Genomic DNA, 16603 nt, shown 5'->3' with positions numbered 1-16603 from the left:
AATATTATTGTTTCCTCCATGCATCATTTATAATGTGAGCTGCAGATGGTTTAGCGATGTATTTTAAATCTGGCATCTGATGTCAACGCACGATCGAAGAACGAAAAAGAATATCATAAAAAATTATAACATTGCTACAGTAACTTAAACATTTTATCTTGCATTAAAAAGAGTCACAAAACAGAGGAAAACTCTGACTTAACTTTGCACATTCACGGGATGAATGAAGTGAATGCACACGACGACCTCGACCTTCCCAGGGATATTGAAGAAGCAAAGTAAGACGACAATAAAGCCAAACAAGCAACGACACGATCAAACACGTCGCGATCGTTACAAACGCTTACATCGCTTGCGTCTGTCTTGCCGGTTCGTTCAATCCGTCCGCCCCGGGGGATGCTGCGGAGCCATTTTGACGGCACGGTCTTTGTGTTCCGGTGTGTGCGTGCATGACAATAATAAGCTTTCAGCTGTAGGAGAAGTCAAACAAACAAAAAATGGTGCGCATTGTGTTCGATCGTTTCACGCAACCGCACCACTACACGGGCAAGGCGTCGGCAGAACTCGTTTTCGGGGCTCGATTTCTAATTGGGAGGCAAGCTCAAATAATTGCGCCGGTATAAGGGAAGAAGTGGTTCTGGAAGGTGGTAAGAACGGCGAAGGCACGAAAACTTGAGGAAACTTCCACCCTTCGCACTCAACTTCAGACATCCGCCAACTTGCGATCGTTCCGATAGCGATTGAACATTGGCGAACCGATTGAGAACGCGATCACGCGTCTCCTTGGTGCTCTGGAACACCATTCGCATACCTGGACAGGACCTGCCCAGGGGTTTTTGTCATGGGACGAAGACGAAAAAAAATTGGAACCACCCCAAAAGCATTCTGGACAGCTTGCTGCTGCATTCTTCGCGCTTCGCTTCCAGCGTGTGTGCTTTCAATTTCACATTCGCGAATCTTCATGAATCCGATGTCCGGCCATTGCTGGTTGGTGTTGTTGTCCATTCTTGAAGTTCTCGAAGAATTTGGAAGGAACAGGTTTTCCCCCGGTACAGTAAGTTTTGGTGCCGCGATAAGCGATGTTAAAGTGTGCCGCCTTAACGAAGAATCACTATTTGTCCTATCGTGTGAGACAATTTATTAGCAACACCCATAACGAACTGCTCTGTTAATGTATCGAAAAATTAATGGACAGTTCGTTGGCCGTTCTAAAGTAAATTAAGAAATTAAACGATGTTGGAAACCACCCAAATAAAGCCTCAAATGTTGTACAATAGAACCAAACATGAATTCCTCTTGAGAAGCTTTAAAGGTTGCTCCGAGTGCCAACGAAACAACTCTTGAAACTGTTCCAAAAACAAAGGCCATACGACATTGATGTACTGGGACACAAATCGATCGGAAGCTGGCATACATCGGTAAGATTGTTGGCGCCCACGACTTGCTGCTTGGCTATGACCAGATATAGAGCACAGCAATATACATAACATACACCGGAATAGCTCATGATTTCTCCTACAAAAAAGCATTCAAACGCAGGGTTTTAGCCTGCATTCAGACGCCCACACGTGGCAGAGCATTCTTTTTTTCCTTCCGAATTCCATTTCCCCAAATGCTTACGAAGAAGTTGATGAACGCGTGCACATAAATTCTCGCTCAAATAATTTCTCCCCGGGTCGGAACCTGGACATGACATGCCCCCTTATTTCTTGTGTTTCTACCCGGTTAACATTATTTATAATATCACGCAGTTGCCGCATAAGATTGTCCTCCTTTGCTGCCCCTTTTCTACCCTACATACGTTGAATTGGGGGCATCAGGATGTTGAAAAAAGGAGATAGCAAAAGGCACGGCGCTCCCCAGGAGCATGAAACATTACATTGTCCCACCTTAAGTTGTCGATAACGAGAGAAATCTGCATATTTACCCTGCCGGGAGGGTCGTTGAAACTGGTAGGGTTTGCACAACAAGGGTATGCTTTAGTTAAAAAAGGGATAGACTTTAATTAGGACCAGCCACGCTGTGGTCATAATGAAAGGTGTCGAGTGTTTGTAATCTGGAGCAGCCATAATAAAACTCAACCCCCTTCCGGGATACCGGAGCATCTGGAGTAATGAGAATAATTAAGGGATGTACGTACGAGGTGGTAAAGGTTTACTTCCATGCTGTATAGTCTTTTCCATTGGACAACAAAACTCAAAGAATACTGTTTAAAAACAGCAATATGTACCTCGCGAAACATAATTTAAGACATCTTAATCTGGCAAGATTTCATCTTTGGAGTTTCTGCCAACAAAAAAATACAACACTCGTAATTACCTTTATTTAATCCACCAAGGTTATCTTTACCCTTGAGAGGTTTTTGGTCTAAGCTTCCGTGAGGTGTGGTACTGTTTTAATGCTCCCGTGTCTCCGCATTGTCCCTGGTAACGTAAAACCTTCCAACCTAGAGACTTTAAGAAAGAGGCGAATGTTTGTCAATAGGTTTGCCTCTATGAAACGAATAAAACAAATCTAGAGACCTTGACCGTCGCCTGCATAATGGCAAATTCCCACCAGTCGGGTCGTCGTCAGTCCGTAGCTTTGTTTATCTCTTCCCAGACCCAGAGCTTGACCCGAATGTCACACCACCGAATGGCTTCCGTTTGGTCACCATTTTGGTGGTTTAAAAATAATAGTTTTCCTCGCTTTGCATGGTATTGGATTGCGAACTTCACGATGAATGCTTCCATGATTTCATCGCTAAGAGTAAGATTTGTGAGGTTTCTATTTTGATCGTCGCAATTAATATCGCATCCATACGCGTTGGGTAAGCACTTGTGCAACATGCTCTACTGACCGGCTCAATCAACCGATGAAAACCGGTGGCAGTAACGTGTTACGCAATGTGCAATCTGATAAACAGCATGCTCCATTCCCCGTAAATAGATGATCGTTATTTCTATGCTTTGTACAGACGCACACAAACGGTGTTTGTTCATCTTGAGCAAATAAACGGTATGCAGTCGAGCTGTTGGTGGAATTCCGAAATACTAATCTCATCCAGCATTGAAATAATTGTGCTCACTTCAAGGTAATTCCACTGCAAAGCTGCGAATGCGCTAGAAATAAACCGCAAACCAGTATCTACCCATCCATGCATGACTCAAACGGGTGAATTAATCCAGAATTAAACTCCCAAGAAGCCAAAGAACTTCAATTGCACTGGCGTATTGAACCGAGCAGTTTGCGTACCAATGCGCTGGAGCTTCATTTGATACTCGTGTGAGAACCAGAATTCGGCCCACTGCCCACGAGAAGGCTCTTACGTAGCGATCATGCTGACTTGCGCCTTTCAGACATCATGCGATCGCACACTGTGGAGGTTTTGTTTGAAGAGTTTCGGCCGGTCCGAAACTGGAGAATTGAACGACGATCGATCGACGTGGAACTGATAAAGCTCGGCGCAATCGAATCGATTTGATCTGTTGCTTGTTCCGCATCGTGGGCCGTGAATCTCACGTTAGGTGTGTAATTACTTTCAGACTCTTGCAGCGTTCTTGCTGAGTGGTGGCCGTAGCGAGCTCGTTATCGTGTTACACCCAACTCCAAACCATCGGTTGAGGATCAATTAAGTTCATCTCGCAATTCCAGACAATGTTTCAAAAACACAACACGTACTGCTTCGTTTCTGAGTACTGTGCGAGGTATAGCGTGCTTTAGCTCAACAAAACTCCCCAACTCCAGATCTCAAACCGGGATTGTCTTCTTCCGTGTAACGACCTTGATCACGGTGAGGTTGCATTGGGTTCAGTTCATGGTACGCTCGGTACGCAAAGCGCTGAACCGTTCGTTGGCGTAGCAATATCCCTTCCCCTTCTGTGCTCATTAACTTGCCATTGCATTTGACATCTTGTTGGCAATCACAACAGCGACCACACACAGGACTAAAAAGCGCTGCCGTGAGTTGTAAGGTTTCATAGCGTAAACCACCGGCGACAAAGTAAACAACGCAACAGTGAACGATCAACCCGCCACAGTTGTGGTTGTCTAGAATTCTATCATGAAGAACCGCGTTGGATAGATGTCTAAATGCTTTCAAGCGTGTGTCACCTTGACGGTGCTTTAAGTTGGTGTACGGTACGGTTTCAGATGTTGATCGATTCAGAATTCTTCACCGCACCAGACACGATCTTTGCACTTGCACGAGTAAGCGAGGTCTCTGGGTTCTACTTTGTCATGGCCCACCGGATGCTCTTTGTTCCCGCCCTCGGGCGGGTAGCTCTCGGCATAAAGACCTTGGATGGGGAGGTGTCGAGTGTGTATGTGTCTGTGTGTTGTATCATTTTCCCAGGCGATCTAATTGACCCCATACACTACAGAAGCACAGTCCGTTGAGATGAATCATCATCATTACGTTCTCATGGCGTTCTGCCTCACCGCAATACCAGCCCGACCTTGGTTGGGTGATTCTCGGGTCGGGTAACGTGGGTCCGCTAATACTCGCAAACTTTAATTGGCATTGGAAGTGGTAAGTACTGAAACGAAACAATACTGGATCGGGTATAAGATGTTTCGCAATAAAATAACTGCCTCCGATCCGCGACATTGCTCAAAATATAGCCACCTTTATGATGCTGCAGTTGTAGCTAAATCCATTTATGGAGAGAAAAACAAGATTAGTACAAGATCCCACGATACTGCTACACCGATTGGTGAGCTGTACGCGTACTATCATTTTGCTGCAGCAATGTGAAAATTGAACCGTACTTGCTGTTAGGGGCTCGTTGTGTCCATGACCTGCATAAGTAGGTGTTTGATCGCTGCTTCCAGTGTTACCTTCTGGAGGTAATGCCGATCAGGAGAATGGCCTTTACAACCTATCACACTCGGCTCACAAATAGCCAGACTAGAGAGGATGCATCCTACGCAGTGGATCGATGTTGGAACCAACTAATGTACAGTTCCTGCAAGCATGCCATTCCGACCACGCGTATGTGTAGGCTTCTCGACCGGCCTAGCTTCAGATATCGTGCCAGCAACTCCGTAAAGCCAGTTTCTTGCTCCTTTCAATATTAACACCAGACATACGATGGGGCGATTTATAACGTGTCTGCCCGCGCGAACCGGCTCCAGACGGTGGCGCTCTGCTTTGCATATTGATTCGGTTCACTATCGAAATTCTTCGATCGTTGTAATTCACGCACTACAACTGGCACAAAGACGCAGAGCATCGTTCGAGTTCTATCGGTGTTGAGGCACAGTCTTTCACCAAGAAGTTCGCTACGCGATCGGTAGTTGCTGCTCCGTACGAGCAGAACGGGGTAGAATTCTAGCGTAACGATCTTGATTAGAACCAGGTGCAGGTGCACAAACAGGGTGACAAAGCCTTGTTACGCGACACCGTTTGGTTTTTTTTTTGCTCAATAATCGCCACGCACCGGAAAGCCGTTACAACCGTTTCGTGGTAGAACTTTACGAAACCGGTTACACCTTGTTGACAGGGTGGCACTTGGTGTGGTGATCACCAAAGGGGTGGCTAATCAGTGAGTGATAATTGATTGGCAGCCGGTTCAGCAGAGCAGTAGTAACATTACACTTCAAGGACGACATTTTTGCGCCGTCACACCGACGCCAACGACCAACGTTCGATGTTTATGAATATTCGCCCTAAAACAATGTTGAATATGAAAATTCCTCACATCTTTAAGCTCTTGTTCAATTATTTAACTGTTCTTTACTTTGCGGATTGTATACAGCAAGGCGGAAAATAACAAACTCGCCTGAAAGTATGCAATTTGCTTCACAAAAGATGCTTCACATGAAGATATTTTGCAATTTAGCCCTTCTAAAATAAGCAACATAGACGATTCTTTTATCATATACTGCAAAAGTTAAATCTATGTTAGCGTTTAGCTTACACCTTCCGGATAAATTCGTTATCACTCCAATCGGTACCCAGTACGGAGGTTGCTTAAAAGTTGGGTACAACTATTTCCCCCTACCAAACACTTGCCGATGACGATAACACAACAAAGTTCGTCTAAAAAATCACCGATATCTTCCAGGTGCAGCGTTACAGAGGAAAGATAAACATACAAATAGCCCTAGAGTTCACTTCCACCCCAGCGAACGGAACCTAATCTTATCAGTGTTGAGTTAGAAAGAAAAAAAATTACTCACTACAGGGAAAAAAGGGAAGAAAGTGCATGAAAACAGATCGGAAATAGATTTTGCAATCGATCGCACCCCGCAGAGAGTTAATGGATTGCTTTGCAAAGGCGGAGTTTACGATAACGCAAATGTTTTTTTATGTTGCACAATTGCACTATTTAATTGCGAAACATAAAACATTCCGCTCGACGGAAATGAAAGGCGAATAAATGTTTTTTTTTCTCGCTCTCTTTGACATATTGTACTGTTGTAGGTTTGTCCTAGCTGCGTGGTAAAACAAAAACAGGAATTAAGCGAAGGTGTAATGCAATTCAAAGAGAGAGAGAAAGAGAGAAAGAGAGAGTAACCTTGCATAACGTGCCTGCATTAAATGCACTTCCGCTTAAACGTTGGTGTGATTCTGTGTTGTGTTTTCTTTTTAAGGCGCAAACTAAACTTTCAAACAGATGGCACAAAACGTGCCCATTTTGCTTCCCAGTGTTTGTCTGATTGCTTCTCTCTTTTCTCTCGCCAGAAGTACTGTCCAGCCTAATGGCACGTAAAGCGATCGTGCGGGCTACACGGTTTCGCTACCATTAGGCAACAATTAATCGTCTGCTTTGTCCCAACCGTGTGTCTACCACGCATTGTGCTGTAGGCTAATGAGTTTCGTCACGGTGTCGCACTTTTGTAATGTCTTTGGAACGCGAAGAATTAAACGAAGGGACACTAACTTTGGGGCTAATCTTCTGAAACCGACCCATGCTTAAGCTTGATTTTTTTTATTGAGGTTTTTCGGTCACTCTGTTGTAGAAGGATAGGAACGATCGTTTGGATTTAAATTGGGAAACGTAATCGACCGTAACTATTAGCGCTGGTGATCGTTGGACATTCAACGGTGGGGGGATCCGGTTCGGTTCGTTACAGAATACAAAAGGGGGAGGGGGGGGGGGGCGGGGTCGAAAATGGTTAAATGACCCAATTTACCTTGCATAGAAAAGTGAAATTTGTTACCGTGGACGGGCAAGTTCCAAATAGAGGGCGTAGAATTGATGTTTATTTCCTGCTGCATCGAAGAAATCCATTTAGTGCTGCGTGTCACTAGTGTGATGCGAATGGTGGTGTGCCCAGTTGCTGTCAAATTTATCGTTCCCCAGTGCACATCATGCGGAACAGGTTGGGCTATGTGCCAAACCAGTGCTCGCACACACTCTCGAACCAGTGATAATCGACGAGTGCACCGAGTTTGTGATTTGTTTGAAGAAGAATTTATTGAGCCCGTTTTTTTATCTCAAACAAACAAACCATGTCCATTAGACCAATCGATGGAAGCTCTGGAACAAACTCTTCAAATCAACTCAAAGACCATTATAACTCTGACTTCTTCCTTTAAATCTTCAAAAGCCGGCAAATAATGACAGTAATTACGATGCATCGAATGCAGAAATAAAAATCCTCGCCTTTGGAAGTTACAGAAACATTCATGGGCCAATTATGGCCACCCAGCGGATTAGCGTTGACTGACTTTGAAACTGGAATGGGATGGACATACATCAAGAAAGGGCAGAATACACGTACGCACGTACTCCAGTGAATAGTAAAGTTTCACTGTTGTTCGCTTTTTGGATGGGAGACCACAAGGAAAAAAAAACGTCTCCCTACTCCATCCTAGACCTACACTCCGTACTCGGTTGCACTTGCGCTTTGGTGCTGGTGACAGAAGCGACGTTGGCTTTGGGTTGTTGTTTTCGCAGTGATTCATCCCACATCCAACCATGTCAACGAAGGCCAAAGTAAAAGCGTACGGCTAGACGAAATCGAAGCCACGAATGAGTCATACGGCATGATGCGCTTTCTTCTAGCCCGTGCCGTTACATTAATATGCAACTTAACAACTCCACGCGTAGAAACACCCCAATTTCCGCCCCATTCCGTCTCATTAAAAAACCATCCAAATGCAAAGCGATCTTCGTCGGCAGACGCAGGGGTGATAAAGATTGAATTGCAAAAGGCACAAGCACCCGTTGCATTATGAATCGGTCGAATGGAGCATATTTGGAAGGTTCATTTTCTCTGTCAAAACCTGACACGCTAAATGGCACCGCATTGGTGTGAAGGAAAACAGGCGTACCTCGCATCGCGGGGGAAATAATTTTATCTTCGCATTAGTACCGACACATGCTTGCCTGCCAGCCGCCGCGTATGCTGATGATCTCATTTGCCAGCCCGGCCCAATGCCAGGTTGTACAATGAGCGCATTCAGACGTGAGAAAAATAAAACGGATCGAAGGCATAAAAACACGGTGTGGCAAAAGAAAACCCGGCCTAATATGAATATGCCAAAGGTGTGTGTAAAATGATGGTGTAGGAGAAGAGATGTTTTAGTTTCCGTCAGTCTCCTACGCGCACGCTGATTGCGACGAGGGTGATATACGGATGCTTTTACTGGAAGTGCGATTTTACTGTCCCATAACGTTGGATGAAGCCTTTGAACGGCTTATAAATTGGTTGATTTATGTATAAGTGGATCTTTTGTATATGTGCATTCTAATACCATTGATTGTACGTGGGTTTGACTTGGATCTTACATATGTTTCATGCATTTCATTAAACACACTGTTGCAGTAAATAATGGAACCTTTTTTAATACTTTTCCCTCTTTGTGTATACAGTATGTACACGATACACGATTAATGCGTTCCAGAAAAAAGTTATTTCCACTCTGCGAAGGACATTCAAATTTGATACTTTTACATGTATTACGAGGATTGCAGTAGAATTTTGTTAAAAGTAATTGTTACAATAAACTATTGGGTTTTTAAGATTATTGAAAATATGTAAATACGTAATTTACAATTCAACAACCAATTCCAAAAAGTTTGACAATGGCACATTCCAACCGTATTGCAGCTGCTTTATAAGATCATCTGCACCAGCTTTACTTTTCGTGTTCGTACCCTTCCACGACTTTAAACTTGTTTCCCTCTATCGATCAAACTTTGTCTTCCGACTTGGTTGCATTTGTCAAGTAGACGCGACCTTCTGCAACTGTTTTTGCACTAACTGTTTGCGTTATCATTCAGCGCTACTGCTGTGCTTCTTGATGCACAAAATTAAAATAGATTACAGATGGTGCCGGCGTTCTCGTTTCTCCTACCAGTGCTGCATCCCACCTCCGCAGTGGCACCTTTAATCGGTGGAAGGAAAATCTTCGAATCAATTTAAACTTTTTTGACGGCTAGTTTTGTTTTATTTATATCTCTCTCGGGCTGTACCGTTCAGCGAACAATTTACACTGATTACGGTGGATGGAATTGATTTTTGCCGGCAACGCAAATCGTAATTCGTTTTATGCGCTTTTACGCCCGTGGGGATTGGATTCATTTGCACAACTGCCTCGCACCCGGCAAATGAACTTCAATTTGTTCGAGTTGGGTTTTTTTAATTCATTAATGTTTGATATATTTTTAATGCACTAGCACTACTGCTAGCAGGTGCTGAGAGAGTAGATATATTTTTCAACTCGATTTCACTCCATTTACCAGCCCGTTGCAATGCTTTGCTACCGGTGACCGGCGAGGGTCACAGTAAAGGAGCGCAAAACATGCCTACGTGGTTCGTACTTGTGGTGTGCTGTCATACAACGGTCGTGTCTGAGGGATGTTAAGTAAACAGGTAAAAACACAAACCACCGCTCTGCATTACATTATGTCATCGTGTGCAGTGCAATCTCGTCCAACGTGGAATGCGACAATCTTAGCGAAGGAAAATTTAAATTCACCTCAACCGGCATTATGTGTTTGAGGGTATTGTTTTATTTTCCATCCTGCTATGTGTGGTGCCCGTGCTAATGTACGTATTGATGAAGAAACAGCAATCATTCTGTTAATGGGTGGAACAAGCGAAAGTAACCGGCACTAGATTGCCCACGAGAAATAGCCTGTAATAGCCTCCACAGCACTGTTTCGTGTTACCCGCAGCAGCGTTTCGAACAAAGACATTACTTACGGATGACTAACATTGGTGGCCTTACATTACAGCATCCCTGCTTGTGTTGTGGCAATGTGTGGCTTCCTAACTCGGAATTAGTGGCGCTGACTTTATGATTCACTCCTCCAAGCATTTTCAGCTCCATGAGATTTAGATTGGCCACAATGTTATTCAAACTCATTAAATATTGTAGAATTATTGGAACAATGTTGGAAATTACTTTGCATTTAAAAGTTCCATAATTCCATAAAGTGGAACCAAATACTGTTGAAATTGTAGCAAACTTCCAGTAATCAATCATTTTATCGTATTAAGCTCTTCCCGATAACGTAGATAACGAATCCCAATTTGGCGCCGTCGCTTGGGCGTTCGCATGAAATTAATGTTCTCTCTATTTTTGTTCCATTTTCCAGAAATCCTTAAGCAGCGACTCACGATGGATTTGCACAAGCATTAGACTGGATTATTTGCTAATGTTGGCCATACAAGTAAACAAATAAAACAACGAATAAGACAACAAAAATGAGATAAACAACCCGGCAAGGTACGAAGGTGTTAATCTGATTCTGAAATCCCTGCCAATCTCCAAGAACCAAAACACCAGCCAGGGGGAGTGGTCTCGAGAACCCGGTTTGCACCAGTTATTCGGTACCCAAGGTCGGTATTTCCGTAAGCCGCGAGGTCGAGACCAAAAGCAAACAGTTCGTACCCGGCAGACAACGCGCTAAACCAAACCACACAATGTCGGACATTTGTGATTTCGAGTGGTCCAACAATCGGTACCGTCACAATCTGACCATATCGGAGCTTAAGCTGGGCTTCAACCGGAACGAACCGACCGATCGCAGTCGGGCGTTGATCGCGCTGAAGGAACTAATCGGTGCCAGCCGAGATTATGCGTTGAAGGATAAGTCCTGCTTTCAGGACGATGAGTTCCTGTTTCGGTTTCTGTACGCACGCAAATTCAACGTCAACGAAGCGTTCCAGCTGATCATAAACTATCACGCGTACCGGCAGCGAAACGCGGCCATCCTGCAGCGTTTGTCGGTGCTGGACGAGACGATACAGATTGCGCTACGGGATGGATTTCCCGGTGTGCTAACGAACCGGGATCGGCGCGGTCGTAAGGTGCTGGTGTTCTTTACCGCCAACTGGGACTATGCGTCCTACTCCCTAGTCACTGTGTACCGGGCAATGCTGCTCACGATCGAGAAGCTGCTGGAGGATAAGCAGAACCAGGCGAACGGATTCATCGCAATCGTCGACTGGACCAACTTCACGTTCCGTCAGTCTTCGAACTTGAACCCGAAGGTGTTGAAGCTGATGATCGAGGGACTACAGGTAGATTGATGAACCAACTTTGACTTTCAACACTAGCCACTACGCTAGTACGTTAATATGACATTTCATCGGTGACGCCCTCTGACGAAAAATCAATATCTCTTTACTATTATTCTTTTCCAAAACTCCTTTTCTCCTCGGTTCTAGGACTGCTTCCCGGTACGATTTAAGGCGATCCACTTTATCGGCCAACCGTGGTACGTCGAAGCGGCACTGGCCGTGATTCGACCGTTCCTGAAAGAGAAGACCCGCGATAGGATAAAACTGCACGGTAGTAATCTGTCCACCCTGCATGACTGCGTCGCCCGTGACATCCTTCCAACCGAGCTCGGCGGTGAAGGGCCCACGTTTAATCCGCTCAACTGGTACCACGAGCTGCTCGAATCGAGCCAAACCGTCACGAAACCGGCACCTTCGTACTGTCTCAGCCAGACGCAGATCTACACCAAAACGCCGGCCCAGTTCGTACCAACGGTCGGCGGCCATCGGAAAGGGGCCGACCTGTCACCGACGCAATCGCCCTCGCCATCACCACCCTCCTCGCTATCGTCCACGAACGGGGCCGAATTTCTGAAGGCGGCCACCAAGGCAGCCGCCGTCAAGATCGGTGTCCTGACGGCCAAAGCGAACGATCCGGCCACCAACACGCTGCTCGGTGTGACGACCGGTGCCGGCGGTGGTGATTTGTGACGCACGACACCTTGCAACGTGGTAACACTGGATGTGCATCCCGCTAAAGACTGGATCGTTTCGGTGGCCGATGGTGGCCAGCACTGCACTATGATGATCTCATACCAGGTACAGAAACGTTCGTGGTGGTAACGACTGCCGAACGGCGGGCTAGCGTTAAGGCAGGTGATAATGGGTCGGCAGATGTACTGACAGATGTTGTGGCTAGGAAGCGGCAAAGAGAACTCCTACAAATTATCTCTTCCATGTGGAAAAAATGCCGTTCACAGCAAGCTGATACATCCTCAAACAAAGAGAAAGAAACACATAACATCAAAAGTTGTCTATAATTCCAACAGATGGCGCCTTACACATAAGTATGATATCTACACTAGAACTAACAAGCTTTTTGATTGGAAGTGACTTGAATTATTTCCATATCACTATTCAATATTACAAAATTTTCCATTTTGAGCAACGACGGTCTCTCTATCGGTTACTCTCGCTCAGTGATAAATTTAGATCAGGTAGCTTCCGGCATATTTCTATGCTCGATCTAATTACGCCTGGTTGATTATTGAAAATGTAGAACCTGAATATATTCCATTCATGTTTTTAGTATCCCTTTTTACAATGATCTATAAGGAAGTACAGTCTTCAACCCTTGAAGAGTTTAAACTCAGTAAACGGGATCGCCAATACACGGTCATTCACAGGGTGAATTCAAATATCTTCAGTACTAGTATGCAGAAGAGACCTACATTATAATGTGAGCATATTAAAACAGGTCTAAAGCCTACTATCAACAAGCTCCGTTTGAATCGTGGTTACTCTAGCACCGTCGGAATAGCCATTCCTGCACGTATCTAATGCCATCCTCACGTGACGTAAAGACGTGAATGCCCTGCAAAGCATCTGTATTAACTAACACTTGATGTTGTACGCCTGGTTTCAGTTCATGATGCTATTGTCCAGCTCGGCTTTAGCAACGATGACTCACAAACAGTTGCCCATTCGGATGCGACCTTTTGCTCCACCTTCCTTCCAGCGTAAGGCCCACGTTTGGAACAACGATTTTTTTTTGTTCGAACCGTCTTGTGCTTCCGATGGTCAAGGTTATGCCATTGCTACCAATGCGCAAGGTGTGTACGTCGTATCTCTGCACCTTCAACACCTCGTACCTCGTTGGCCTTGCACGGGTGGACAGTGGTGGTCCAGCTAACCATTTGCAAACTATGAACCCCTTTTTTGGGAAGTGTACCTCTTTTACTCGACGTCCTTCCATCAAACCAAGCGAAACAGTCAACCAGGGGAGAGTTGAGGATAATTTCCGCTGTTGTACTTTATTCCTCCCTACTCGACGCTTGTCGAAGTCGCGGGCCGCACGATCGCAACCTGAACAGTGCTACAAAGCGTCCCGGTAGTCATGGCAAACGTATCGCATGGTCAAACAAAATGCGGTCAGTAATGTGAGACACTGTGACCGTACTGGGCTCGATGTCGGTTGAATCGCGCCTATGTTTAGGGGAGAAAGGTTTCTCGTCTTTCCTGGAGACATCAAGGGGAAGAGACAGTTTTACGCGTACGGTACACGTAGGACACCACGCGTGACTTACTTACCAGCGACTCTTTCAAGACGGTCCTAATGAGGGCGTACGGTGAAAAGCAAAACCTTAATTGAGTGAAGGAAAAATATCTTTTCTAACCCTGTAACGGGTATACGCTTTTACTCTTACCCCTCGGTGAGTTTAGCGATGAAATTGACGCTTTAGAACGTGCAGAAAATGGGTTTAAAATTTTGTTTCCACAACGAACTCTCAGGTGTAATGTGAGCCGTTCATGACCATATGGCCTTGTAGAATATTTTCCCAGTACCGCTTTACGGGCGCGTTCATTAAATGCACAACGTGCCGACCATCTTCCCTCTTCTCCACACGGTACATGCATATTTTAATGCTCAGCCACGCTTTACGGCTTGTCCCAACGCAGCAATCAACCGTTTGCGTGCCTTTTTGGTATCGTTCGATCCGCCCCTCCAATGTACTTGATGGCGCCATACGCAATGGCTCCACCGGTGGAAGCACTTTCGACGCGATATGCAGGTATCGATTGTCCTTTACGGCAAAGGAAAAAATAATTTGTCCCATCAAGCGTGTGCGGTGCATTTCGTTGCGCTTATCGATAGACTTATTGCAAAAAAACTAGTGCTAAACTTATGCTAAAATCGTTGCAAGACCTCCAGCTTTTTTCCATGTATGTGTGTTCGTCTTTCTCTGGAAGATAAAACTTTTATCGCAGCTTCTTGAAGATGCGCACTGAATGCACTTAATTGCATTCGCCGCGGAACGATAATGACGCCCATCCGCCGTGGGTTTGTGAAACGAACGGGACATTTTGCTGCGGTTCGGGTTGACACTTTTCCAATGGCGAGCTGAACTGTACTAGAACGAACGAGAAGGGACTGAAAGAGAGTGAACGAGAGCAAAAGATAAGAAAATATCCGTCGCAGTAATTAACTACATTGTATGGTTTATGCAGCGTAAAGGAAAGCTGTGAGAAGAAACAAACATTACAACAATTGTGTTTGAAAGTCATATAATTTAGTTTTTACCTGTTCAATAATTGTTTCCATACATTAAAACTATCTTCGGCAATGATGAGGTTGTACAGTGATTGCATTACACAACGCATTATCGATCGAGCTTGCAGAGCTTTTATGCTCTGCGCTATATTATCCGCCAAGTACAAGGCAGGTGTTTCTGTACGTTTGAAGTTTCATTCATCGCTCATCGGCAGCGTCGACGCGAGTCGGGTGGAAAAGGCACACTCGCACAAAACAGGTTTCCCTTTTATTTATGCTTATCCACTTAACTGTGGCGCATAAAGGTGGCAGCTAAACTACTCGAAACTATGCCAGTCGAATGAACTGAACGTGGACGCACAAGAACGTTTGGAAGTAAGAATGCGCGAACGGTGGATGCGCTGTCCTTAAAGTGTGATGAAGATGAGGATGTGGAAGAGAAGAAAGTAAAACTTGGAAAAAATACATAAATGGTGGCCTTACATGCTTAGGGCAACAAAATTGAGCTTCTATCAAAAGGAAAGCAACCTTAACCGCACTCGGTTGGTAAGTGAAATAAAGATTTCTAATAGTAAACTTTAGGACGGTAGCTTATAGGGTTAAGATGTATGATAATGATATTCATTAGTCCGTCCGTGAAGAATTAGTCACAAAGGGGAAGTGGATGTGCGTTTCCATCGTTAATCGCTTCATGCTACGGTCATCGAATTATTACTATGCAGCTCTAGCTTAGTACGCGTTCAATTCTAAACCCTTTTTGCATGTTACTACTTTACTTACCGATCGTGGGCGAATAAGTTATTGAGCTATCGGTAAGGTTAGCATTTTCCAATTATTCAATGTTAATATTTAAGGTTCGATTCCTACTGCGTGAAACAGCGGCATGTGGATGAGCGTTAAGGCAAGCGTAAATGGTATAAAAGGTTGTTCTAGATTTAAGAGAGTGGCAGAGTAGCTGCGTTTGGAGAAAAAAAAACACAAAACAATTATACTAAAATCTTTCCTTTTCTACGAGGAAAAAGTATTTCGAGCGTTAAAAGTGCATTTGTAAAATAATTATGTATTCAAAGAAGAAAACAAATATATACATTTCGACAGCTTCCGTTACGAGGACTTTACACAAGATGGAAATAATATTTGTGAATTGTGTCTGTGTTTAGTTTGTTAAATGGCATTAATTAAACGAACAAAACAAATCCGAACAACAATCTTCAATGGCGACCAATAAATGGTAAACTACTAGCAGGACGGTCAATTAAAGTCATGGTGATTCATCACCGTTCGCGTATACGATTACAATCTCGCGAAGATACATACGCCGGCCAACGCACTGCCAAACGCGGTAGGCGTTGGAACATTTTCCGCCCGCGTTCGTTGTGAGCCTTTTAATGGGACACATCCCCGGAGGTGATCTCGACGATCGATCGTTTCTGGAGTGCGCTTGCTTGCAATCCTTCCTAGTTGCAATATTTACAGACGAATGCACACATTGGTGTGCAAAACACAGAGGCATCTCCCACCTCTAAATGAATCACTGGTGGTGCTTCAGGGGCAATGTCCACCGCAATGTTCCGCCCAACGGTGCCACAAATGGGGTTTGAATGTTGGTACAGGTTTTTTTCCTTTCCCTCCCCCTGTGTAGCCGTGGGTTAATACCGTTGCAAATTTACGATCCACCAGTGGACTAAGCGCTAGTATCGGGTGGCCTCTTGCTTTCTTTGCATTTAATGTAGGAAGGAAGAATACAACCCGGCAACGGGTAAAGAAAGTGGTACCAGCAGCAGTAGTGTTTTCCACCTGCGTGAATCACAATTCAAAATGGTCGATCGCTAACGAGCCGTGAGGGTGAGTTTGTTTTATCATGGATTCTGCACGTCGGATGGTGAAATG

At 44.7% G+C, this 16603-nt stretch overlaps 1 protein-coding gene across 1 annotated transcript; it reads left to right on the top strand.

Annotated features, from left to right (window-relative positions):
* Window positions 1-10719: 10719 nt before the first annotated feature.
* On the top strand, window positions 10720-12492 carry LOC128301945 (clavesin-2-like). The gene is made up of 2 exons (XM_053038630.1): window positions 10720-11463; window positions 11611-12492. Exons 1-2 carry the CDS (start codon window positions 10864-10866, stop codon window positions 12151-12153), a joined length of 1143 nt encoding a protein of 380 aa, XP_052894590.1. The 5' UTR covers window positions 10720-10863; the 3' UTR covers window positions 12154-12492.
* Window positions 12493-16603: the final 4111 nt, after the last annotated feature.

Source organism: Anopheles moucheti, chromosome 3, assembly GCF_943734755.1.
Source record: "Anopheles moucheti chromosome 3, idAnoMoucSN_F20_07, whole genome shotgun sequence".
NCBI lineage: Eukaryota > Metazoa > Arthropoda > Insecta > Diptera > Culicidae > Anopheles > Anopheles moucheti.
Note: the sequence above shows the minus strand (reverse complement) of the source record. Positions and strands in the feature narration are given on the sequence as shown.

Bases quoted from the DNA above. Each gene is read 5' to 3' on its own strand.
- LOC128301945 (XM_053038630.1), top strand. From the start codon at position 10,864: ATGTCGGACATTTGTGATTTCGAGTGGTCCAACAATCGGTACCGTCAC. The intron at 11,464-11,610 runs GTAGATTGATGA...CCTCGGTTCTAG, and splicing joins TGATGATCGAGGGACTACAG to GACTGCTTCCCGGTACGATT.